At 45.5% G+C, this 21,589-nt stretch overlaps 1 protein-coding gene across 1 annotated transcript; it reads left to right on the top strand.

Moving 5' to 3' along the window:
- Window positions 1-3,249: 3,249 nt before the first annotated feature.
- On the top strand, window positions 3,250-4,552 carry LOC112823699 (heterogeneous nuclear ribonucleoprotein A1-like). Its single transcript, XM_025871526.2, has one exon. It carries the CDS (start codon window positions 3,250-3,252, stop codon window positions 4,210-4,212), a length of 963 nt encoding a protein of 320 aa, XP_025727311.1. The 3' UTR covers window positions 4,213-4,552.
- The last annotated feature ends 17,037 nt before the right edge of the window (window positions 4,553-21,589 follow it).

Here is a 21,589-nt window from a genome sequence, read left to right as displayed (position 1 = left end):
CAGTCCCCAAGAGAGATCTCCACCTGGAGCTCCACTTAACTTCCATGATGCTGGGGAACCAGAGGCTAGACAGGCCACCAGGATTGCGCCAGGAGACCCAGACACCCCCACTGCCTGCCCCCAGGAAGATCCAATTACCCTGCACAGGGCTGCCACCTCCATTCCCTCGCTGTTTCAGCAAACCCTTGCAGACCTCGAGTCAATGCAGAAACCTGGATGCAAGAGAGTTTAGGGAATGTAGATCTTCTTTAGTTTTATTTGAGCTTTCTAGCCTTTATTGTAAAGGCAATTTGGAAGGGGTCCGGAATAGGTCTTGAATGAGCTTACCTTTAGTATATGCCAGATATCAGTATTGCTGATAAATATAATTTTAGCTTGTTGAGCACCTGTTCCAGGCCCAACATTTCCATCTACTATCACAGCAAAGCCTCCATACCATGTGTGATCGATATTATTACATGCGTTTTGCCAACAATAAATCTGAAACTCAGAGAAATTAAGTAATCTGATTAATGTTATACATCAAGAAGCTGACATAGTCAGTGTATTAGTTAGGGTGTTCCAGAAAAACAGAACCAATAGGAGAACCATATATATATATATATATATATATATATATATATATATATATATGTATATATGGAGAGAGTATGAAAGATTATATGAGTTCTGGAGGCTGAGAAGTCCCTCAGTCTGCCATCTGTAAGTTGCAAGCCCAGAAAAGCCAGTGGTATAGTTCCAGTCTGAGTCCAAAGGCCTGAGAACCAAGAACACTGATGTTCAAGGGCAGGAAAAGGTGGATGTCGCAACTTAAGAGGAAAGCAAATTTACCCTTCCTCCACTCTTTTTCTATTCATGCCCTCAATGGATTAGATGTCAACCACCCACATTGGTGAGGGCAATCTTCCATATTCATGCTACCAATGCAAATACTGATCTCTTCCGGAAACACACCAGCAAAAAACACCCAGAAATGTTTTACCAGCTATCTGGCCGTCTCTTAGCCCAGTCAAGTTGACGCATTAAAATTAACCATTGCAATCAGACTGAACCCACATCTGGGTCTCCAAAACTACTTCGCTCGGTGCACGCCACTCTGCTCAGTGCAGGGAGGAACTTCCTCGAAGCTACTCGGCACAAGAGCTGCCTGAGACTCAAACAGGGAGACCATTCTGACAGTAATCAAGCAGAGACTGGACCATCCACTGGTCTGTCCTGCCATCTCCAAGATTTCTGTACTCTGTTGAGGAGCTTCTAAGACCCTGAGAGAGCCAGACACTCTGTAAGTCTTTGATTCGCCCATCTGGGCTGCTGCCCAAAGAGGGCTAGGAGATGAAGTGGGGAGAAAGTTAATTTAATCTGGTGACTCTGTTGCCAGAAGACCTACTGCAGTCAGAAGACAAGACTATCTCATTCAAGATTGCACATGGCAACTCCATCCTTATTAAAGTGGAACATAAAATCGTAATGTGGACATTGTTGTTATTCATAGAGGATCTTATAAAAATGATTGCGAGGCAAGTTTGCTGGCCCTCTTAAATGTAGGCACCGCTACACTGGCTCAGGAACATCGGGGATGTTAAGGGGGACTTACTGGGACTAACAGAGCTGAGGATGTTGGAAGAAGTGGGCATGACTCACAGACTGACCCTTTCTTACTACTTACCCCCGGGCATTCAACCCTAAAGCCCAGAGCTTTGGGGAATGGGACAACGCTTATGGTGACAAAAAAGAAATTGGCCCCAACCAACCTCAGTTTGCTTAAGAGTAGACCCAGAGGCTCTTCCCAAGAGGGTCAGCCATGCCTTGTGACTTGTGATGATCCTGACCAAGGACAGGCAGAATCCTGGCATCTGCATGCCCTTAGCTTGGTGTGCCTGCAACAGAAGTGAGCCTATGGCTCCAGCCCAGGCTGAGCTTTCCCAGCTGACATGACCAGGATTCTATCTAAAATCCTAATTGGGATCTAAATCACCTGCTGGGACAGGTGCTCTGGCCAGAACTCAAGCCCCTTGCTGGGTGACTCGTCTCCTGCCACAGTTCCCCTTGTGTTGTCCCCACACTATAACACACACGCTTGTACTTCTCTGGCCCTCTGCATCCTCATGAATAAGTCCATCCTCCCATGTGACTGCTCTTCAGGATTTGAATGCACTTGGCTGAACATGTCACCTGGTAGTCTCCAAGCCTGTAGGATGGCCTCTACTGGATGGTCCAGTCTCTGCTTGATTACTGTCAGAATGGTCTCCCTGTTTGAACATCAGGCAGTTCTTGTGCCAGATGTCAGCTTAGCTCTGGGCACCACCTTGGTGCTCCAGCTGAGATCAGAGCTGGACCTGGATCTGGTTCATCCATGGGGCATGAGGGTTTTGGCAGGTGTTCACAAGGCAGCGCCTCGCTGAACTCCCTACCATCTCAACTTCTAGACCTTCTATCACAGGATAGAGCATAAAGAGACAGTCCCCCCTCCAGTCTGGGATGCAAATGAGGGTATCAAGCACAAAAGAAATTCAGCTCTGTAGTGGAGAAGTTCCCAAATTCCTGTAATTGGAGCAAGTGGAAAATCCCTAGTTTTCAGAGGAAATGTGCCAAGAACTTGGGCATAAGAGTCACCTCAACCATAGACACTGAAATAGCTTGTGATATAGCAGCCCACCCCACCCTCCCCACATGGCCCCAGTGTCTAACACACACACACACACACACACACACACCCCTCTGTAACCTTAACAAGTTTACCCACTCTAAGGATATAATTTGACAATAAAAAGGATCAAAAACAATAAAAAGGAACAAAGTAATAACACATATTACAACATGAATAAACCTCAAAATCATCATGCAGGGGCACTGGCTGCCTCAGTTGGGAGAGCTTGCAATGCTTGATCTCAGGGTTATGAGTTTGAGCCCCACGTTGGGTATAGAGATTACTTAAAAATAAAATCTTAAAAAAAAACCCATCATGCTAAGTGAAAGAAGTCAAACATAAAAGACCAAATATTGTATGATTCCATTCGTATGCAATGTCCAGAGAAGGGAAATCTACAGACACAGGAAGTCAGTGAGTGTTTACCCACGGTGGAGATAGGGTGGGGACTGACTGCTAATGGCCATGTAGTTTCTTTTTCAGATGATGGGAATGTTCTCCATGAGGGTTGCACAATACTACAAAAAAATCTCTGAATGAGCCTTTCTGCCCATGGACGCCGCAGAGTAAGCATCGTTAAAGTCTCCCGTCCCACCGCCGTCATGTCTAAGGCAGGGTCTCCCAAAGCGCCTGAACAGCTGCGGAAGCTCTTCATCGGAGGTTTGAGCTTTGAAACAACCGATGAGAGTCTGAGGAGCCATTCTGAGCAATGGGGAACGCTTACGGACTGTGTGGTAACGAGAGAGCCAAACACTGAGCGCTCCAGAGGCTTCGGGTTTGTCACGTATGCCACTGTGGAGGAGGTGGATGCGGCCGTGAACGCAAGGCCACACAAGGTGGAGGGAAGAGGTGTGGAACCAAAGAGGGCTGTCTCAAGAGAAGATTCTCAAAGACCTGGTGCCCACTTCACTGTGAAAAAGATTTTTGCTGGTGGCATGAAAGAAGACACTGAAGAACATCACCTAAGAGATTATTTTGAACAGTACGGGAAAACTGAAGTGATCGGGATCATGACTGACCGAGGCAGTGGCAAAAAGAGAGGTTTTGCTTTTGTAACATTTGATGACCATGACTCTGTAGACAAGAGTGTCATTCAAAAATACCGTACTGTGAATGGCCACAACTGTGCAGTAAGGAAAGCCCTATCTAAGCAAGAGATGGCTAGTGCTTCATCCAGCCAGAGAGGTCGAAGTGGTTCTGGAAACTTTGGTGGTGGTCGTGGAGGTGGTTTTGGTGGGAATGACAACTCTGGTCGTGGAGGGAACTTCGGTGGTCGAGGTGGCTTTGGTGGCAGTCGAGGTGGTGGTGGATATGGTGGCAGTGGGGATGGCCATAACGCATTTGGTAATGATGGAAGCCACTCTGGAGGTGGCGGAAGCTACAATGATTTTGGCAATTACAACAATCAATCTTCAAATTTTGGACCCATGAAAGGAGGAAATTTTGGAGGCAGAAGCTCTGGCCCCTATGGTGGTGGAGGCCAATACTTTGCCAAACCACGAAACCAAGGTGGCTATGGTGGTTCCAGCAGCAGCAGTAGCTATGGCAGTGGCAGAAGGTTTTAATTACTGCCAGGAAACAAAGCTTAGCAGGAGAGGAGAGCCAGAGAAGTGACAGGGAAGCTACAGGTTACAACAGATTTGTGAACTCAGCCAAGCACAGTGGTGGCAGGGCCTAGCTGCTACAAAAAAGACATGTTTTAGACAATACTCATGTGTATGGGCAAAAAACTCGAGGACTGTATTTGTGACTAATTGTATAACAGGTTATTTTAGTTTCTGTTCTGTGGAAAGTGTAAAGCATTCCAACAAAGGGTTTTAATGTAGATTTTTTTTTTTGCACCCATGCTGTTGATTGCTAAATGTAATAGTCTGATCATGACGCTGAATAAATGTGTCTTTAAAAAAAAAAAAAAATCTCTGAATGATATGCTTAAATCAGAAGAACTTTATGGCATGCAAATTACACCTGAAGAAACCTATTTTTAAAAATGGAATTGACCTTAAACTTGTTCACACATTAAATATCTTTGAGAGTGGTCTTGTGAATTTACCTGATATATTTCTCCCCGAGGAAGGACATGGAGGAGGGACCAAGTCTTCTGGCTTTGCCCCGATTCCTTTGTGATGTGGCAGCTCATCCATGCCGGGAGTCTTGGCTCACTGTGTGTATTTGGGAGGTGCCCCCACTCAGGGTTCTGCCACTCTCGGCAATCCAGCTAAGCTTCAGGGGATCTAGGAATCCCTGAGGCTATATCTGATTACTGGGTGTGTGTGCAGGGCCTTTCCCTGAGCAAAGAGGCTACAGCTCTCCCCAGATTCCCAAAGTAGGATCTGGGGCCTATCGACCCTAAGAAAAGTGAGTTTCAAACAAATATTCTCAAAGTGCTTTGCAAATTAGAGTCTGGGGTTGTAGTGTTCTCTGAATTGACTTAGTCTCTCAAATCTACGCTTTTTCTCTCACCTAGTTGACTAGTGGTTTTTACTTTTCCTCTGATAAGGAAATATTTGCAGAGGAAAATGGTGGGGCCCCTGGGGCCAGTGGCTGATCTAAGTGTTGGTGAGCTCCTTGCTTTTCAAGTTTAAATGAACAGGTCCCAGAAGCCCACTGTGGCACGGTGCCCTGTGTCCTCACAGGTACTGCCCTGCCCTCTTGCTTTGCTGTGGCCGCATCCTGACCTTCCTGCCCTTTCCGTCTGAGCCAGAGAGTGAGGACTGCCCCCGCAGGTCTTAGTGGTAGGGCACAGCCCATCTGGCTGGGCAGAGGGTTTCAGGACGGGGAGGACAGACTCAGCATGTGTGTGTTCACATGCTATGATCCGGATTGTTTTTAATGATATCTTAATCCCACTTCTGAAGCAGCCTTTGCACAAGAAAAATCTAGGTACAGAAAAGAGCATTAAAAACCTGAGATAGATCAGAGCCCTTAGAAAAACATAAACATAAGCCTGCTTTGACGGAGCTGGGGCATGCTCTTCCCATCCCTATGATTATAACCATACTGATCACAGGGCTGCCATAAGAAAATTCCACAGACTGCATGGCTTAAATAACAGAGATTTCTTTTTCACAGCTTTGGAGGCTGGAAGTCCAAGATTAAAGTGTTGGCAACGTTGGTTTCTTCTGAGGTCACTCTCCCTGGCTTGCGGATGGCCATCTCTCTGCATTCTCTGCATGCACATGTCTGGTGGTTCTCTATGCTCTAATTTCCTCTTATTATAAGGACATAAGTCATACTAGATTAGGGTCCACCCTGGAGATCTTTATTTTACCTTCCTACCTCTCTTTAAAGACCCTCTTACCAAATATGGTCCCATTCTGAAGTCCTGTGGGTTAGGGCTTCAACATATGAATTTGGTGCAGGGGTGGGCATGGTTCAGCCCATAACACATAATATATCAGGACCCTCCTTTGTGCTGAGTAAGGGACAGCTGAGGCTAGGTAGGGAGAGACAGGTAAGGGGCTAATAACCAGGCTCACAGAAATCCCAGATGTGGAGAAATAGCATAGACAAGATACTAGCCAGAGAGAAGGGAATTTAACAAATCCACCTTGTTTGTTCTAAAGATAGACGAGATATTTTCATAATATTTACAAATCCACCTTGTTTGTCTTAAATGTTATAGACAAGATACTTACCAAGTTCCATGGTCAGTTTCCTATAAAAGACTGACCATAAAATCCCTCAATGGCAAGGCATTCGGGACACCTCTCACTCTAGCAGAGCTTTCCTCTCTGATAAACTTTCACTTTGCCCTATCGTCCCCGAGATCCATTCTTTGACTCCGGGAGACAAGAAGCCTGCAACAGTGCCAGACACCCTATGTGACACCTGACTTGGTTACTCTTATCCTCATGAAACTCACAGGATCAGGAACATCACAGGCAAGTAAATGGATGGAGAAACTGAATCACATAGTGAGTCACCAGTTAAAAAGCAAACATTTATTGGGCATTTCTTACCTGCTAGGCACTGGGAATCTAAAGAGACAAAGACATAGCTCCTACCTTCCAGCAACACATGATCAGGTGGGGGATCATTCTGTTTTTCTAGTATCTCTATAGACTTCTGTGAGCAAGGAGAGTCCTTGGCTATGGCCAAAATCCAAACCACATGATTTTATGTGTCCAGACACACTTAAAAGCCAGCCTTCCCTCACCCACTGTAGCTCTCTGGAATGAGGTGAAAATCTACATACACATAATATAAATTAGTCCTAACATCAATGGTATGAAATAGGGCATAGGGCTGGAATATCAAATCGTTTACCTAGTCTTGCTCCTGCCACCAACTTTGACACCCAGATACGTCTATCTTTAAAGCAATTGTATTTCCTTTTGGCATCCTGCTATGTTTTCTATTTGATATGTATTTCCCTAATCAATCTGTTGGCCTCAGTTTGCAGGAAGGGAAAACCCAGGTGATAAATATCAATTGCTGGGAAATATTATGAAAGTTAAACATGTAGGGGAAACGACTGGAACACAATGTATAAGGTGATGAGCTGAGTGTCTGTGCGTTCAGGCAGTCATGAATTTATTTATTTAGAGCATGTCCTAAGCTCCTACTCTGTGCCAAGCCCTGGGCGGGGTGCGGGCATAGAGCAAGGAGTAAAGCTTGGACTCTGACTCCCCAAATTTCCCCTTTCTTACTATTACAGCTTTTGATAATAAACCCTTTTGTCAGTTTTCTTTCCATATTAATCTGTTCTCCCACCAAAAGCCACTTAAATAGCATACTCTCATTTCTATTTTTAGGGGAAAACAGCAGTGCTCATTTGTTCGTTGATTATTAATTGTCCCCGCTCTATCTATAATCTTCTTCTCCACTGTGTTAACCTGACATCTACTGGGCTCGCCCTTCCCCCAGGAACTTCGTGCCATAGGAAGCTCTGGTGTGTGCCCACTGAGTAGGATGGCAGCCCTAGAGTCCTGGGCACTATGGTTACCAGTGCTGGAAAAAAGAAGAAAAGAAAAGGGGATCCCCTCTTCATGCCTCATGCTTTCCTTCATGCATCGCATCTTCATATTTTATTAGCATCCGACACAACAGTACTCTCTACATTTTTTGAGCGGAGGGGGTCCTGTGTCTCGACCTCCTTGACAAGGGAAAGCATCACCAAATGAAGTTCAAGTGGAAAGGCTGCTGACGCCATCTGCTTCATTCCAGAGCTGCCAGGAAGCCATTCCTGTCCATGTGATCACACAAAAGGCACTGGTTATCATTTTTGAAATCTGGGACACAGGACTACTCACCGCCCTTGGACCCACACCAAGATCAGTTTTATTGCCAGTTCCATTCCAGATAATGCCAGCATTTTACTGACCCAGGGGGGCACAGCAGCCCTGCAGGCCCCTGTCTTCAGAAAACGGTGCCCAGTGACTCTCATGGGCTGTAAATGGAAGCTTTAACTGCTCTTTATCTGCCTTTAAATGATTTGTTGGGCTTAATGGTTTACATGTCATTTCTTCGGCTGGACCATAAATTTTGGAATCAGAATCTAAGCTTTATTCCTTGCTATATCCCTAGGACCTAGCCTAGGGGCTGGCATACTCTGAAGGCTTAATAAAAATTTGTTAAATGAATAAATCAAAGAGCAAATGGACGATTCACAGACACTTAGCTCACCCTACGTTATAGTTCATACCTATCAGCTCCGTTTCTTTCTCTACCTGCAAATTTAGACACGTGGCCAACAAATCAATTATAAGAATATGTATTGAACAGGAAAACACAAGATGCAAAAAAAAAAAAAAAGAATAAAGGCTTTGAAGGTAGATATATCTGGATCTGAAACTTGGTAGCACTACGATTTGCTTAGGCAAACCATTTGCTCTTCCAACCCCATATATAGAGAGAGCAGGAATCCAGCAACTCTATTCTGGGATCTCTGCCCCACCAAGAGGGCTGGGGGGAATGCTAGTCCTTAATAAGCATGAGGGGCCCAGAGCTCCAGAGGAATCTGGAGTATCAAGGTCTGGGGATGTATCAATCCAGATGTTTCAGGAGACCTTGGCCTAGCAAACCTGCCTATGTGGGACGGTCGCTTTCTTTGGAGCTGGAGCGTTCTAATTAAGTCCTCAGCTTTCTCTGCCCTCTCGCTGCAGGACTTGAGAGTCGCTTTGCATGCTAACCAGGAGATCCCTGGCTCGCACACTTAGCCCTTACTTGCCAATTAATCACTCTCATGTTTTAGTTCCATCTCCCAGGGTATCAGTTGCACTAAGGAAGAGCCATTCCATCCCACTGTCCTGATATTTACTCTTTTGTAAAGCGTCTGATACGTTGCACCAGCTAATGTATCCCCTTCGACCGCTGACACTGACTGTCCAGCCCACCAGCAGTGGAGGATGAATAAATGTTCTGTGCCTCACCAACTCCCAGCGATGGGGTCTTCACTGCCGGACAAGCAGTGGTGTATCCATTTGCAGGGTCTCATCTTCGTGGCTTCTTTCTCAGGCAATTTTTAGAACCAACTGCCATGGCATGGGTTCTCCAGAAAGCAGATTCCGATGGAAATTTATTCAAGAGTGATCTTCTCGCAGGGTAGAAACAAAAGACACATGATTGAGAAGAAGAAGTTCAGCTGTGATTCAAGCCCAAACAGGCTTCAGCAACCCACAAGGACCTCTGGAGCCAAGAGGGATCTTCAGAGATGTCCCAGCTTGGGGAAGAGGACCCCTTCCTCTTGGCCTGACCACAAATGAGGCAATGTCAGAAGGGGGCTGGTAGCAGCCGAAGCGATAGGTTTTCAGTTGCTGATGGGGGACATCTGGGCAGTACATCACAGAGCCCTCCTGAGTAAGGAAAGGGTTACGGTATAGGCAGGGACGGGTAGGGGGTCCCTGACTAGGCTCTGAAACTCTTCCTGCCAGGCAGAAGCACGAAGCCAGAGTGAACAAGAGATAAGGGACTAGACCAGACGCCCTGGCCCCGGATGTTAGTATTTTTCTTTGGCGGCTACAGTCTAATCACAGCAAATGACCAAACTTCAAGGAAGTAAGTCATTAAGGGGGTTATCAATAGTCCTTGCTAAGACCAAGAAGACATAATCACAAGGCCCCAAGCTCCCTGGCTAAGTTTTCAATTAAAGACCGGCTTAAAAACCTTCAGTGGCAACCCATTCAGGACCCCTCCCACTCTAGGGAGCTTTTTTCCTTTCCTTTTTGCTCTCACCTTCACTTAATAACTTTCACTTCACCCTTTTGTGTCCATGAGATTCCTCCTTCGACTCCATGAGACAGGAACCCTGCAATCCTGTAACACGCCCACACGGGCTCCTAACTGGTGTGTCCTGGTGTTGTTTGCTCTCCAGTTCCCTCCAATGGCGATCCAGGATCGAGTATACCAAGGTGGACAGCTTACTCCTCCAAGCCATTCAGTTACTCTCTTCCAATACACCTGCAAGTGGCCACAAGTGGGAGCTGAGACAGGAAGTTAGCCTCTGTGAATCATGCCAACCAAGAAGTCCTAGGACAGCCAGGGTCTTTCCCACAGATTGCAGATTAGGGGAAGCCTTGCCTACAGAGGCAGATATGGCTTAAAAGGGACAAGCAGAGAGAAGTAAAAACAAGACCTAGAAGCCTGAGGTCCTCTTGGTTCCCACTTCCAAACCTTCTCTGGAAATCGGCTAAATCCCCAACCTCAGGCTCTGTAAGATTGTATCTTTGTAACACATCAGTTTCATTTTGTTTCTATTCGATGCACCAAAACATGGAATAGACCTTAACAGCATGGCAAGTGAAAAATAAACGTTCCTAAAGAGTGCCATTTGCAAGTAACCCTGGTTTTCTTGTTGTTGTGTCTCCACGGGTTCGGTGTTCTTTCCTGTAACAATAATCCCTTTCTAGATGTTTGTGTCTTTGATGGAGAATCCTTTAGGTGATTTGGATCTCCAAACTGTGTTCTCTGTCTTCCTTTCCCCATGTTAATTCAGCCTCTCCCTGCAGGAGTAGACCATGTGGTAGAGTGACAAGCCCATAGAATTTCGGTAAGCAGAAGTGGGTTGGAATCCTGCGTCACTCCTTACAAGCAATTTGACCTTGGCCACGTCACTCAACATAATAGAAACACAGTAATTACAGCTATATAATGGTGATAATTGCATCTCTCTTGTGAGTTGGTAGGAGAGAGTCAATATTTGTGAGGTGCCATCAAGGGATCAGAAGAGAGTTATTACCAACGTAGTTGTAATTATCCCTATTTGAATAGCTTAGGTGATCTGGTGTTCCCTTGAATTAGTCAGAATCCTTTCTGTTGCAAGAGACAGACCCACCCTTTGCTCCCTTAAAATATCCTCATTCAGGAGGGGAATCAGGATTTACTGGGCATATAAGACTCGGGGATGGCAGGCTCCAGGGTCTTGAACGGGTCCTCAGGACTCAATTTCTTTCCTTTCTCAGCTGGTACCCCTGTCTGACAGGGCCTTCTCTGGCCTCCAACCCTGAACAATCCCAGAAGAGAACACAGACACTTTCTTCCATCAGTTCTAAGAAATGTCTTTGGCCATCTTCAAACCAATCCCTCTGCCCAGGGTGACTGGCTTTGGACCGGGGGACTAAGCGATGGGATAATCCCTTCGAGCCATTGAGAATGGTGGAGGGAAAGGGAAGGATTCCAGGAAAACAGCACTGTACCAGAAGAGAGCAGGAGGTGCAGGCTGAACAAGGGAGGCTCACTCCTCTTCTTACTGGGGCTCTGTGGCTTCTTTTTCCCAGTACTGTTTTCTACTTTGAGTGGTTAGAGAGCAACCCCTTTCTTTATCACTTGGCTCGCATGGTAGAGAGGGTGACTCACTTGTCCGTGCTTCCCATAGTCCCTTTGGAAACCCCATCCTGGGTGGAAATCAGACCAGCAGTGGGGCCCCAGGACTCTTTTCAATGGCCCTGTGGAGTGAAGGGTTCCTCTCTGTAGCTGCGGGACTGGTATTTTCACCCATGTGGTCTTGCCAAGACAGAGGAGGGACGATGGCACAGCAAGTGACGGAGACCCCGCTGTACTGAGCGTGTCAGTTTGGACTAGACTGTCTTACTCCTTGGCCATGGTTTGGTCAACCACGTTTGAGATCCCAAGCATTTCTGGAAACGTCAGTCCCCCCCATGTATTCCTCAGAAGAGATAGAAACCAGAGCTCTGTCCTACATGAAAGCCATTTTGGGAATCATCAAATCCAACGCTGAAATGAGAAAACAGAAGTTTCCAAAAGCCAAAGAGCCAGTAAGCTTTAGCAAGTGAATTTAAAAATAAAGGGCCGTTGGACTTCTAGATAAGCATGTCATGTGCACGGAAGAGAAGCTACAGGAAGCAGTGAATCGAGGCTGGCAGAGCACACATACACACACTAGATTTCTTTCTGTCCTTTGCAAATGCTGTGTTTTCCTTGCCATTTTGCTTATTTTTTTCCCTTTGGCCTGAGACACGATTTCATCTTCTTCTCCCCTCAACGCATTGATTTTCTCAGATCTCCCCTTAGAAGACACTTCCTCCAAGAAGTCTTCTCCTGCCCCCCCACTGGTTCGGGTGCCCCCTCGAATACCCTGCCCTGGCACCCTGAGGCCGTGTGAAGGCCTGTGCTAGTCTTCAGGTGGTTGGGCTTCCAAAGCTGGTACGTGACACTGGGGCCCACAGCAAACACCCTGCTCCGGACTCCAATGTGCGCAACAGAAAAGAGCATTTCAAACCTGCTGGAAGGACTGGTTAAAAACAAGGCTCACTAGCACTGTATTTACTGAGTGCTTTGTTCCAGGTGCTACATGAACGTTTACCTGAGTGGTCTTATTTAATCTTCAAAACCGCCCTGTAAGCAGGTAGTAGAGACGAGGAGGTTGAGGCTCAAAGGAGTCAAGTGCCTTGCCCGAAGACACACAACAAACTTATGGGAGAGTTAGGGTTCCAAATGCAGATCCATGCACTTCAAACTCAGGCCCCTTTCCCCTGCAGTGAGTTAGTGGAATAATAGGGAGAGAAACATTTGAACTGATAGAGATAACAGTTACTGTTACAAAGATATGTAATTACATATATATGTTCACGGTTCCGTCTCTCTTTGCTGAAGTAGGTGACTCAGTAGTAAATAATGTAAGTAGACTCATTTGTTTCAGAAAACCTAGTTCCCAGCCTGTACCTGGTAGGGATTGGGTGTTTATTTAAAAAGTTGCCTTAAATGAATGAAATGGAAGGAAACGGGAGGGGAGCAGCTAGGAGAGAGGAGGGAAGGGCGGGGAGCATCCCCACTAAGGCTCCTAGGAGTATCTACCATTCCACGGGTGAGGTGGGGTTGGGACTTGTACTGTATCTTGTACCGTGTAATCCTCAGACGACCTGATAAAGTCCATGGCAGAAAACTTTTACATTGGAGAACTTGTGTGGCTAATAGGGGACCTCCTTGCATTCAACGGCCCCAAATCTTTTTCAGTATGGTTCAGTGTGTGCACCCGCTGAGGCCATTGTTGGATGCAATGTTGGTTAACAAAGACATGATTTACCTGTATGTTATTTTCAAACCTGGTTCAGAATTAGCTGAAGGGAAAGTGGATATAGAGCCAGGCACCCAAGAGGAGGTGATGGGGCTACCCCTCGCTGAAATGCGCTGCCTTGCCTTAGCCATTGTGTGGCCCGGGGAGGTGGCGTGGCCAGGGGCTGGCCACTGAGGGAGGGCACAGGCTGGGAGGGGGTCCACAGCCCTAACGAGGTGCTGCCCCCAGCCTGTCTTCCGTTTCCCTCGCCGTGGCACTCATGAATCCTGCTGAGATTCCTGCATCTCTGCACCGGTCACACTTGGTGTCCTGTGACCTGAGTCGGGCATGGGGATTTGGAAAGCCAGCCCACTAGTGTGCACTTACTCGGGTGCGTTTTAGGACCACAAGGACAATTCCAGGCAGGAGCCAGGTCAGAGAAGCAAGCCGTCTGGAGTGTCCTCAGTATCCAGTCCAGAACTTCAGCTCTTTACCAGTCTTCACGATCTCCCCGCAAATGGCAGGGCTCCCAGGGAATTGAGAGTTGTGGTTTTTTTTTTTTTTTTGAAAAATTTAAAACCAACCTCAAGAAAGAATTTGAGCACCACTGAGCACCATTCAGAAGGATGTCCCCAGGTTCCAAAGCTGTGCTGTGCAAGAAGTCGCTATGGCCAGTGAGTGCTTGAAATATTGCTAGTATGAGTGAGAAACTGAACTTTTAAGTTCCCTTCATTTTATTTATTTTTTTTTAAAGATTTTATTTATTTATTTGAGAGAGAGAGAATGAGAGCGAGCACGAGAGGGAAGAGGGTCAGAGGGAGAAGCAGACTCCCTGCTGAACAGGGGGCCCGATGTGGGGCTCGATCCCGAGACTCCAGGATCCTGACCTGAGCCGAAGGCAGTCGCTTAACCAACTGAGCCACCCAGGCGCCCAAGTTCCCTTCATTTTAAATAATTTAAATTTAAATCTAAAAACTAAAACAGAATAACATATTTTTCCATTAATACGTCATTGTCGGAAAACGTTTAAGTATCTTTGGAGCAACTGGGTATATGCATCTATTTTTTTCAACTGCAAATTTTATGAGATCGCAACATCGATGAAGCATTTCGAGTAGAAAACTGAGCATCTGACCCGAGATGTGCTCCCAGTATACAATGCTCCCTGGGGGTTGCAGACTTAATAGGAAAGAAGGGATATAGAATGTCTCATGAATAGTGTTCATATTGATTATATGTTATATGATAAGATTTTGGGATACATTGGGTTAAGTAAAATACGTAATTAAACTTAATTGCGCTTGCTTCTTTTAATTTTTTAAATGTTGCTGATGGGAAATTTAAGACTACACATGTGACTTGCAGTATATTTCTATTGGGCATCATTCTTCCAAAGGGCATGTCCTGACAAGGCTGATCATGATTTGAGCAACAGTGGCTTTGCCAGAATAAACACTGAGCATCCGAGAAGAAGCAGGCTGTGCAGAAGAGACTCACAGGGAGCTCTGGGCCGGTGGGCATCATCGTCACCACCAACAGCAGTGACGGTCTTCCTGAGCCCCGAGCACATGGCCGACGCTGTGGTCTGTAATTGACTGTAATGTCTTTGCTCGGCTCTTCTCACCAAGCTCCGTGTCTCCATGCTTCCCCTTGCCTGACCTCATCCCCAGGCTGTGCCGAGCAGCTCTCCTCTGCCCTCCATCAGCACTCACTGCATTGTGAGTAACCGTTTGTTTGTGGCTGTGTGTGTATGGGGCCAGACTGCAAGTCAACAGAAGGCGGAGAGCGATTCTTATTCACCCCGTTGCCTGGCTCCTTATAAGGGGTGGGAAACACAGTGCAATGGGCCTCAGCACTTGTGTTTGTGTCTTTGGACAGCTTGTGCTGGGCTCTTTCCACCCTCCGGGGCCTGACCTTCTGTTTCTGGATGCCAAGAGGGGTGACCATTTTGGCCGGGGCAGTACTCTGGCTGGGCCCTTTGCTTACTTCAGTACGTAACTCTCAGGGGGCTAACTAGTCTCACCTGTACTCAGGGTAGTGTCAAGAAAACAGCTGCAGAAGCCTAGGCCCAGTGTTCCAGGCCTGCTTCTTCTCGGATGCTCAATGTTTATTCCAGCAAAGCCACTGTTGCTCAAAACACAATCAGCCTTGTTAGGACATGCCCTTTAGAACACTGATACCTGATTCTGGTGCACTTCCAGACCGTGGTTTCAGTGATGGGGCGAATCCAAGTATCAGAAGAAGAAGAAGACCAAAAAGCCAAAACGTCGGATTCTAGTAACCATACCGACTCAGATCTTGCCCTGTAGTTCTTACCCCTTCTCGCTGCACAGCGTGTAGAGGTTGTTCTCCTCCCTTGTACCCACATCAGAGCTGAGGCCCCGGAGCACTGGACCGGGACAAGACAGTGCACATTAAATCTGTTCCTGCCCCCTTCTCACACTTTTCTCTCAGTACCTCAGAGCCCGATACCTCACACCCATTAGGATGGTCACTATAAAAAATAATAACCAAGTAACAGGTGTTGGCAAGGATGCAGAGCAATGGGAACACTTGTGCACTGTGGGTGGCCATGGCAAATGGCATGGCTGCTGTGGAAAACAATATGGCGCCTCCTCAAAACATTAAATGCAGAATTACCATAGGATCTGGAATTTCCATTTCTGGGTCTATGCACAAAAGAACTGAAGGCAAGGACAAACAGATATTTGTACACCCATGTTTGTAGCAGCCTTATTCACAATAGCCCAAAGGTGGAAACAACCCAAGTGTCCACTGACAGATGAATGGATAAACAAATGTGAAGTAGACACACAATGGTACATTATTCATCCTTTAGGAAAAAAGAAAGCCTGCCACATGCTACAACATGGTTGAAACTTAAGGATGTTTTGCTGAGCGAATAAACCAGCCACAAAAAAGACAAATACCGTATGATTCCATTTATATGAGGTACTTAGAGGAATCAAATTCATAGAAACAGAAAGTACAATGGTGGTTGCCAGGGGCTGTGGGGAGAGAGGCATGGAGAGCTGTTGTTTGATGAGAATAGAGTTTCAGTTTTGCAAGATGAAAAGAGTTCTGGAGGTGGATGGTGAGGATGGTTGCCCAACAATGTGAATGTCCTGATTACCACTCAACTCTACACTTAAAAATAGTTAAGATGGTGCATTTTATGATAAATTTATTTTGCCACAATTAAAAAAAAATTAAAATAACAATTCAGGCATTTCTCTTTTACAGCACATCCCTGCCCCTCTTTCCCCTTCCCCTGCCCAGACACGACATCTGGCAGAATTCATCCTCCTTCCTCTGGGTACCTCTATTCCCTGGTACAACCCTCAGGCTGCCCTGCTCAGCCTGCCACAACCTCTTACTAAACAAAAGAAACCCCTGTTTAGCTTGCCTTCTGTGCATCTCTCAACCTTGGCTTACATATTCCTAGGGACAAGGAGCTCGCCACCTCCCACGTAGCCCTTCTCCTGCCAGAGAATTTTGCCATTTAAAATATTGTTCCTTAGACAGAATTGTCATCTGTCTCCCAGAATGTTTTCTTTCCCCCAGCAGGCCTGTATCAGCGCACTGAGATACCACAGAACAAATCCAATTACCCTTTCACATGCAGTCCCTCCTGATACAGTTCTAATTATCTCCCCTGAGTCTTCTTTGCCTTAAGCTAATGTATCCCAGACAGAGGCACACTATACTGTATCACATGCTTCAGTAGGTGCTGGGGATGCAGAAGTGAATGTGACTTGGTCCCTTTTCTTAAAGAATTTACAATAGGGAAGTGGACGCAGACGCTAAAAGAGACTCTTTCAATAACTTAGGGGAAATGCCTTAGGGACACCAACTCAAAGAAGTTGGGGAAATAAAGAGAAGCTCGGGGCGCTCTGGGAGCTCAGAGAAGCAGCAAAAATTCAGTCTGGAAGGACAAGGAAGATTTCTTGGAGAAAGGAAAGCCTCTTGGACACTGAGCTGTCATGGCTGATGGTATAGGTTGTGCTCCAACTTTTGTTGATGGCTTCCCTGGAGGTGTGCAGTACACAGCCTGCTCAACCTTACACAGCATCCCTACTGAGATGGGGCATCAAGGGGAAGCCAGGCAAAAAGAAGGGAACAGTGACTGGGAAGTGGCACAGCGTGTTCAGGGAACTGTACATTGCACTGTATGCCCAGAGGACAGATTTGAGGGCGATAGTGCCCAGAAATTAGGTTGGAGAGGGAAGGCAGAGATGAAGATCTCCAAGAAAGGATCCTGGCAGTGGATCTTTCTCTTTCCCAACTTCTTGTTAAATGACATAACATTGGGAGCTTGAAGTCAGCCATGGTGGGGGGTATTTACACCACGGAAATTGGCAAATACTATACATCAGGCTTCTTCTCCCCAGGAAGCCAGTTGTTAAACGTTTACCAGCACACCACTGGTTATCCCTAACTCCTCAACTGGCCCCAATACTTGCAGGTCTGGGGACAAATCTCTGGACTCCATCCGTTTCAACCCAGCCTAGACTCTATGTCTCCAGCTGGATCGTGTTTGTGTCTAACCACAATCCCTAGCCAGGGAAGCCCCAGATTTCTGCAGTTCTCACACATTAGCCTGAGGAACTCCAGACGGCCCTCTGCACTGTTTAGTCAGGGATCCAGGATTGTTTGTGCATGCACTGAGGAGGGATTTCTGGTCTTTGGAATCCCTTCCTTCTGCACTTTTAATTGCCCATGGGCAGGGGTCAGAGCTCTTTGCTGGATAATTGGTTGCAGACCTTCTCTGGGTAATAACCACTCGTGCTTAACTCTTCCTATGCACCGGACACTGTTCTGAATACATATACTAACTCATTTAATTCTCGCAAGACCCTGCGTCACGGAAAGAATATGTTTCTTCACCGAGGACCACAGCTGACAGAGGAAATGTCAGCTATTTCCTTTGCTGTGAAGTTTTTTGATTTGATATAATCACACTTGTCTATTTTTATTTTTGTTGCCTGCACTCACGGTGTCATATCCAAGAAATTGCTGCCAAGGCCAATATCCAGAAGCTTCTTTCCTGTGTTTTCTTCCATGAGTATTGTGGGTTTAGGTCTCACATTTAAGTGTTTAAGCCATTCTGAGTTGAGTTGTGTGTGTGGTGCAAGATAGGGGGACAAGTTTATGCTTTTGTGTGTGGATGGATATCTAGTTTCCTCAACACCATTGGTTGATGACTGTCCTTTCCCCCATTGTGTGTTCTTGGCTCCTTTGGCAAAGATCAGTTGACTGTATATTCATGGGTTTATTTCTGGGCTTTCTATTCTGTTCTGTTGGTCCATGTGTTCTTAATACCAGTACCAGGCTGTTTTAATCACTGTAGCTTGGTAGCATATTTTGAAATCAAGAAATGTGATGCCTCCAGCTTTGTTCTTACTCACAATCGCTTTGGCTATTTGAAGTCTTCTGTGGTTCCATATACATTTTAGAATTGTTTTTTTTTTCCTGTTTCTGCAAGAAAAAAATTATTAGGCTTTTTTAAAAGATACCATTTATTTATTTGGCAGAGAGAGAGAGAGAGAGCACAAGCAGGGGGAGCAGCAGAGGGAGAAGCAGGCCTCCTGCTGAGCAAGAACCCTGATGCAGGACTTGATCCTAGGACCCTGAGATCATGACCTGAGCCGAAGGCAGACGCTTAACTGCCAGAGCCACGCAGGGGGTCCCAATCATTGGGCCTTTGATAGAGGTTGCATTGAGTCTATAAATCGCTTTGGGTAGTATAGACATTTTAATAATATTAATTCTTCCAATCCACGAACACGGGATGGCTTTCCATTTATCATGTCTGATTTAATTTCTCTCATCAGTGTTTTAATGGTTTCAGGTGTGCAAATCCCCTTCCCTGTTTAAGTTTATTCCTAAGCATTTTATTCTTTTTGATACTATTGTAATGGGATTTTTTTCTTAATTTCTTTTGCAGATAGTTTGTTATTAGTGTATAGAAATACAACTGATTTCTGTTTGTTGGTTTTGTATCCTGCAATTTTGCTGAATGTGTTTGTTCATTCTTTTGTGGAATATTTTGGGTTTTCTATACATAAGATCATGCCATCTGTGAACAGAAACAATTTTACTTCTTCCTTTCCAATTTGGATGTCTTTTATTTCTTTTTCTTGACTAATTGCTCTGTCTGGAAATTTCAGTACTATGTTGGATAGAAGTGGTGAGAGTGGCCACACTTTTCTTGTTCTTGATCCACAGAGTAAAAAGGCAACCTACGGAATGGGAGAAAATATTTGCAAGCCATATATCTGAGGAGGGATTAATATTCAGAATATATAAGAACTTCTTATAATTTAATCACACACAAAAAAAATTAAAAATGGGCAAAGCACTTGAATTAACATTTCTCCAAAGAAGACATGTAAACGGCTACCAGATATAGGAAAAGGTGCTCAGCATCACTAATCCTCAGGGAAGTGCATATCAAATCCTCAATGAGATATCACCTCACACCTGTTAGGATGGCTAATAACCCCCCCAAAAAAAGAAAGAAAGAGAGAAAATAAGAAAAGATAGCAAGTGTTGGAGAGCGTGTGGAAAAATTGAAACCCTTACACACTGTTGGTGGGAATGCAGAATGGTGCAGCCACCATGCAAAACGGTATGGAGGTTCCTCAAAAAATTAAAACTAGAGCCATTCTATGACCTGGCAGTCTCACCTTTGGGTTTTTATCCAAGAGAATTAAAGTCAGGATCTTACAGAGATATTAACGCTTCTGTGTTCATTATAACATTATTTGCAATAGTCAAGATATGGAAACAACCCAGCTGTCCATCAACTTGGCATATACTACAAAGGAATATTATTCCCCCTTAAAAAGGGGGAAATCCTACCATTTGTAACAACGTGGACGGACCTAGAGGACATGATGCTGAGTGAAATAAGCCAGTCACAGAAGGACAAGTGCTGCATGATCCCCCTCCCATGACATACCTAAAACGGTCACAGTCATACAATCCAAGACTAGAATGGTGGGAAAAGAGAGCAGGGGAATCATTGCTCAATGGGTATAAAATTTCAGTTATGCAAGATGAGTAAGTTCTGGAGATCTGCTGTTCACCTTAGTACCTATAGTTAACAGTATAATATTGTGCATTTTTAAACGTTAGGGGGATAAGGGCACCTGGGGGGCTACCTCAGTTAAGTGTCTGCTTCTTGATCTCAGCTCAGGTCTTGATCTTAGGGCTGTGAATTCAAGCTACATATTGGGCTCCATGCTGGGCGCGGAGCTTACTTAAAAACATGTTGGGAGGATAGGTACCACGTTAGGTATTCTTCCCTTAAAACACACACACACACACACACACACACACACACACACCCCTACGCACACACATGCACACACACGTGAACAAAGAAATTTTTGGAGGCAATGGATATTTTAGTACCTTGATGATAGTGAAGTTATCACAGGTGTAAGCGTATGTCCAAACTCATTAAAATGTATACATTAAATAGGTATAATTTCTGTAGCTCAATTATACCTCAGCGAAACTAAAAACGGAGGAAATGTTGGGATTGGAACTCAAGCAGGCTGTCCTCAGAACTCTCGCCCTTTCCCCTCTACTAAACTGCCTGAAGCAGGAGGTCATGTGTATCGATTGGGTACATACCATATGCCAGGACCTTTGCATAGTTCATCTTATTCCATCCTAATATCATCACCAAACGGTAAAGTATGTTAGATACTTGTTGGCCATGGTCCAGCAGCCATTCTTTTTTTATGGTAACAGCACCCTGAATTGCTTTTGGGCAAATCACTCTACTATCCCTCTTGATCCACGTCATTTGGTGTGGCTGACCTCACTCCCACTGCAGGGGCACATGTGATCCAGGATATGCCAGTTCTTGCAGCCCTTCCCACTGGCCCCAGGGACGGGGTCCAGGATGGGCACAAGACCTGACTCAGGGCAGAGAAATTAGGCCCAAGGCCCACGTTCAAACCAAAGGAAAGATAGCAATCTTTTTTGTACCAGACCTGAATCTAGGAACAGCAGCCTGGAAGTGCTGGTCAGATTTTGTGCTATGGAAAATAAGGCTCAGAAATGACATGTAAAAATAAAACTTGGCCATTCTGAGAACTGTACTGTAGGAAGGAAGGAGCAGAGAGCATTGTTCCTTAATACACTGCAATCCCTGGCTTTATTTTACTAATAAATGAAACGTGAGACAGCCCCTCTAATAATCACCTTGAAGTTAGTAGGGGAGAAGGGGTCTCATGGCACTCGGTAAAAAAGGAAAGACCTAGAGATGCCATAAGGAGAACTTAAGGGAATAACGTTCACAAAAGACTACTTGAGAGGTATGCTGCTTACATACCCTTGAAGGAGGTCATCGTATTTACCTGCTTTAAAAAATGGAGGAACTGCAAAGGTATCACAAAATTTGTCCAGGGGAGGAAAGCATGAAGACCTGGAGAGAGGTCACAGTGTTTGCCCCAAGAAGTAAAACGTAATGA

This window comes from Callorhinus ursinus, unplaced genomic scaffold, assembly GCF_003265705.2.
Source record: "Callorhinus ursinus isolate GAN/ISIS: 27379988/994484 unplaced genomic scaffold, GSC_fseal_2.0 scaffold5, whole genome shotgun sequence".
Lineage (NCBI taxonomy): Eukaryota > Metazoa > Chordata > Mammalia > Carnivora > Otariidae > Callorhinus > Callorhinus ursinus.
The sequence above is the reverse complement of the archived record's forward strand: the minus strand, read 5'-3'. Positions and strand labels throughout refer to the sequence as shown.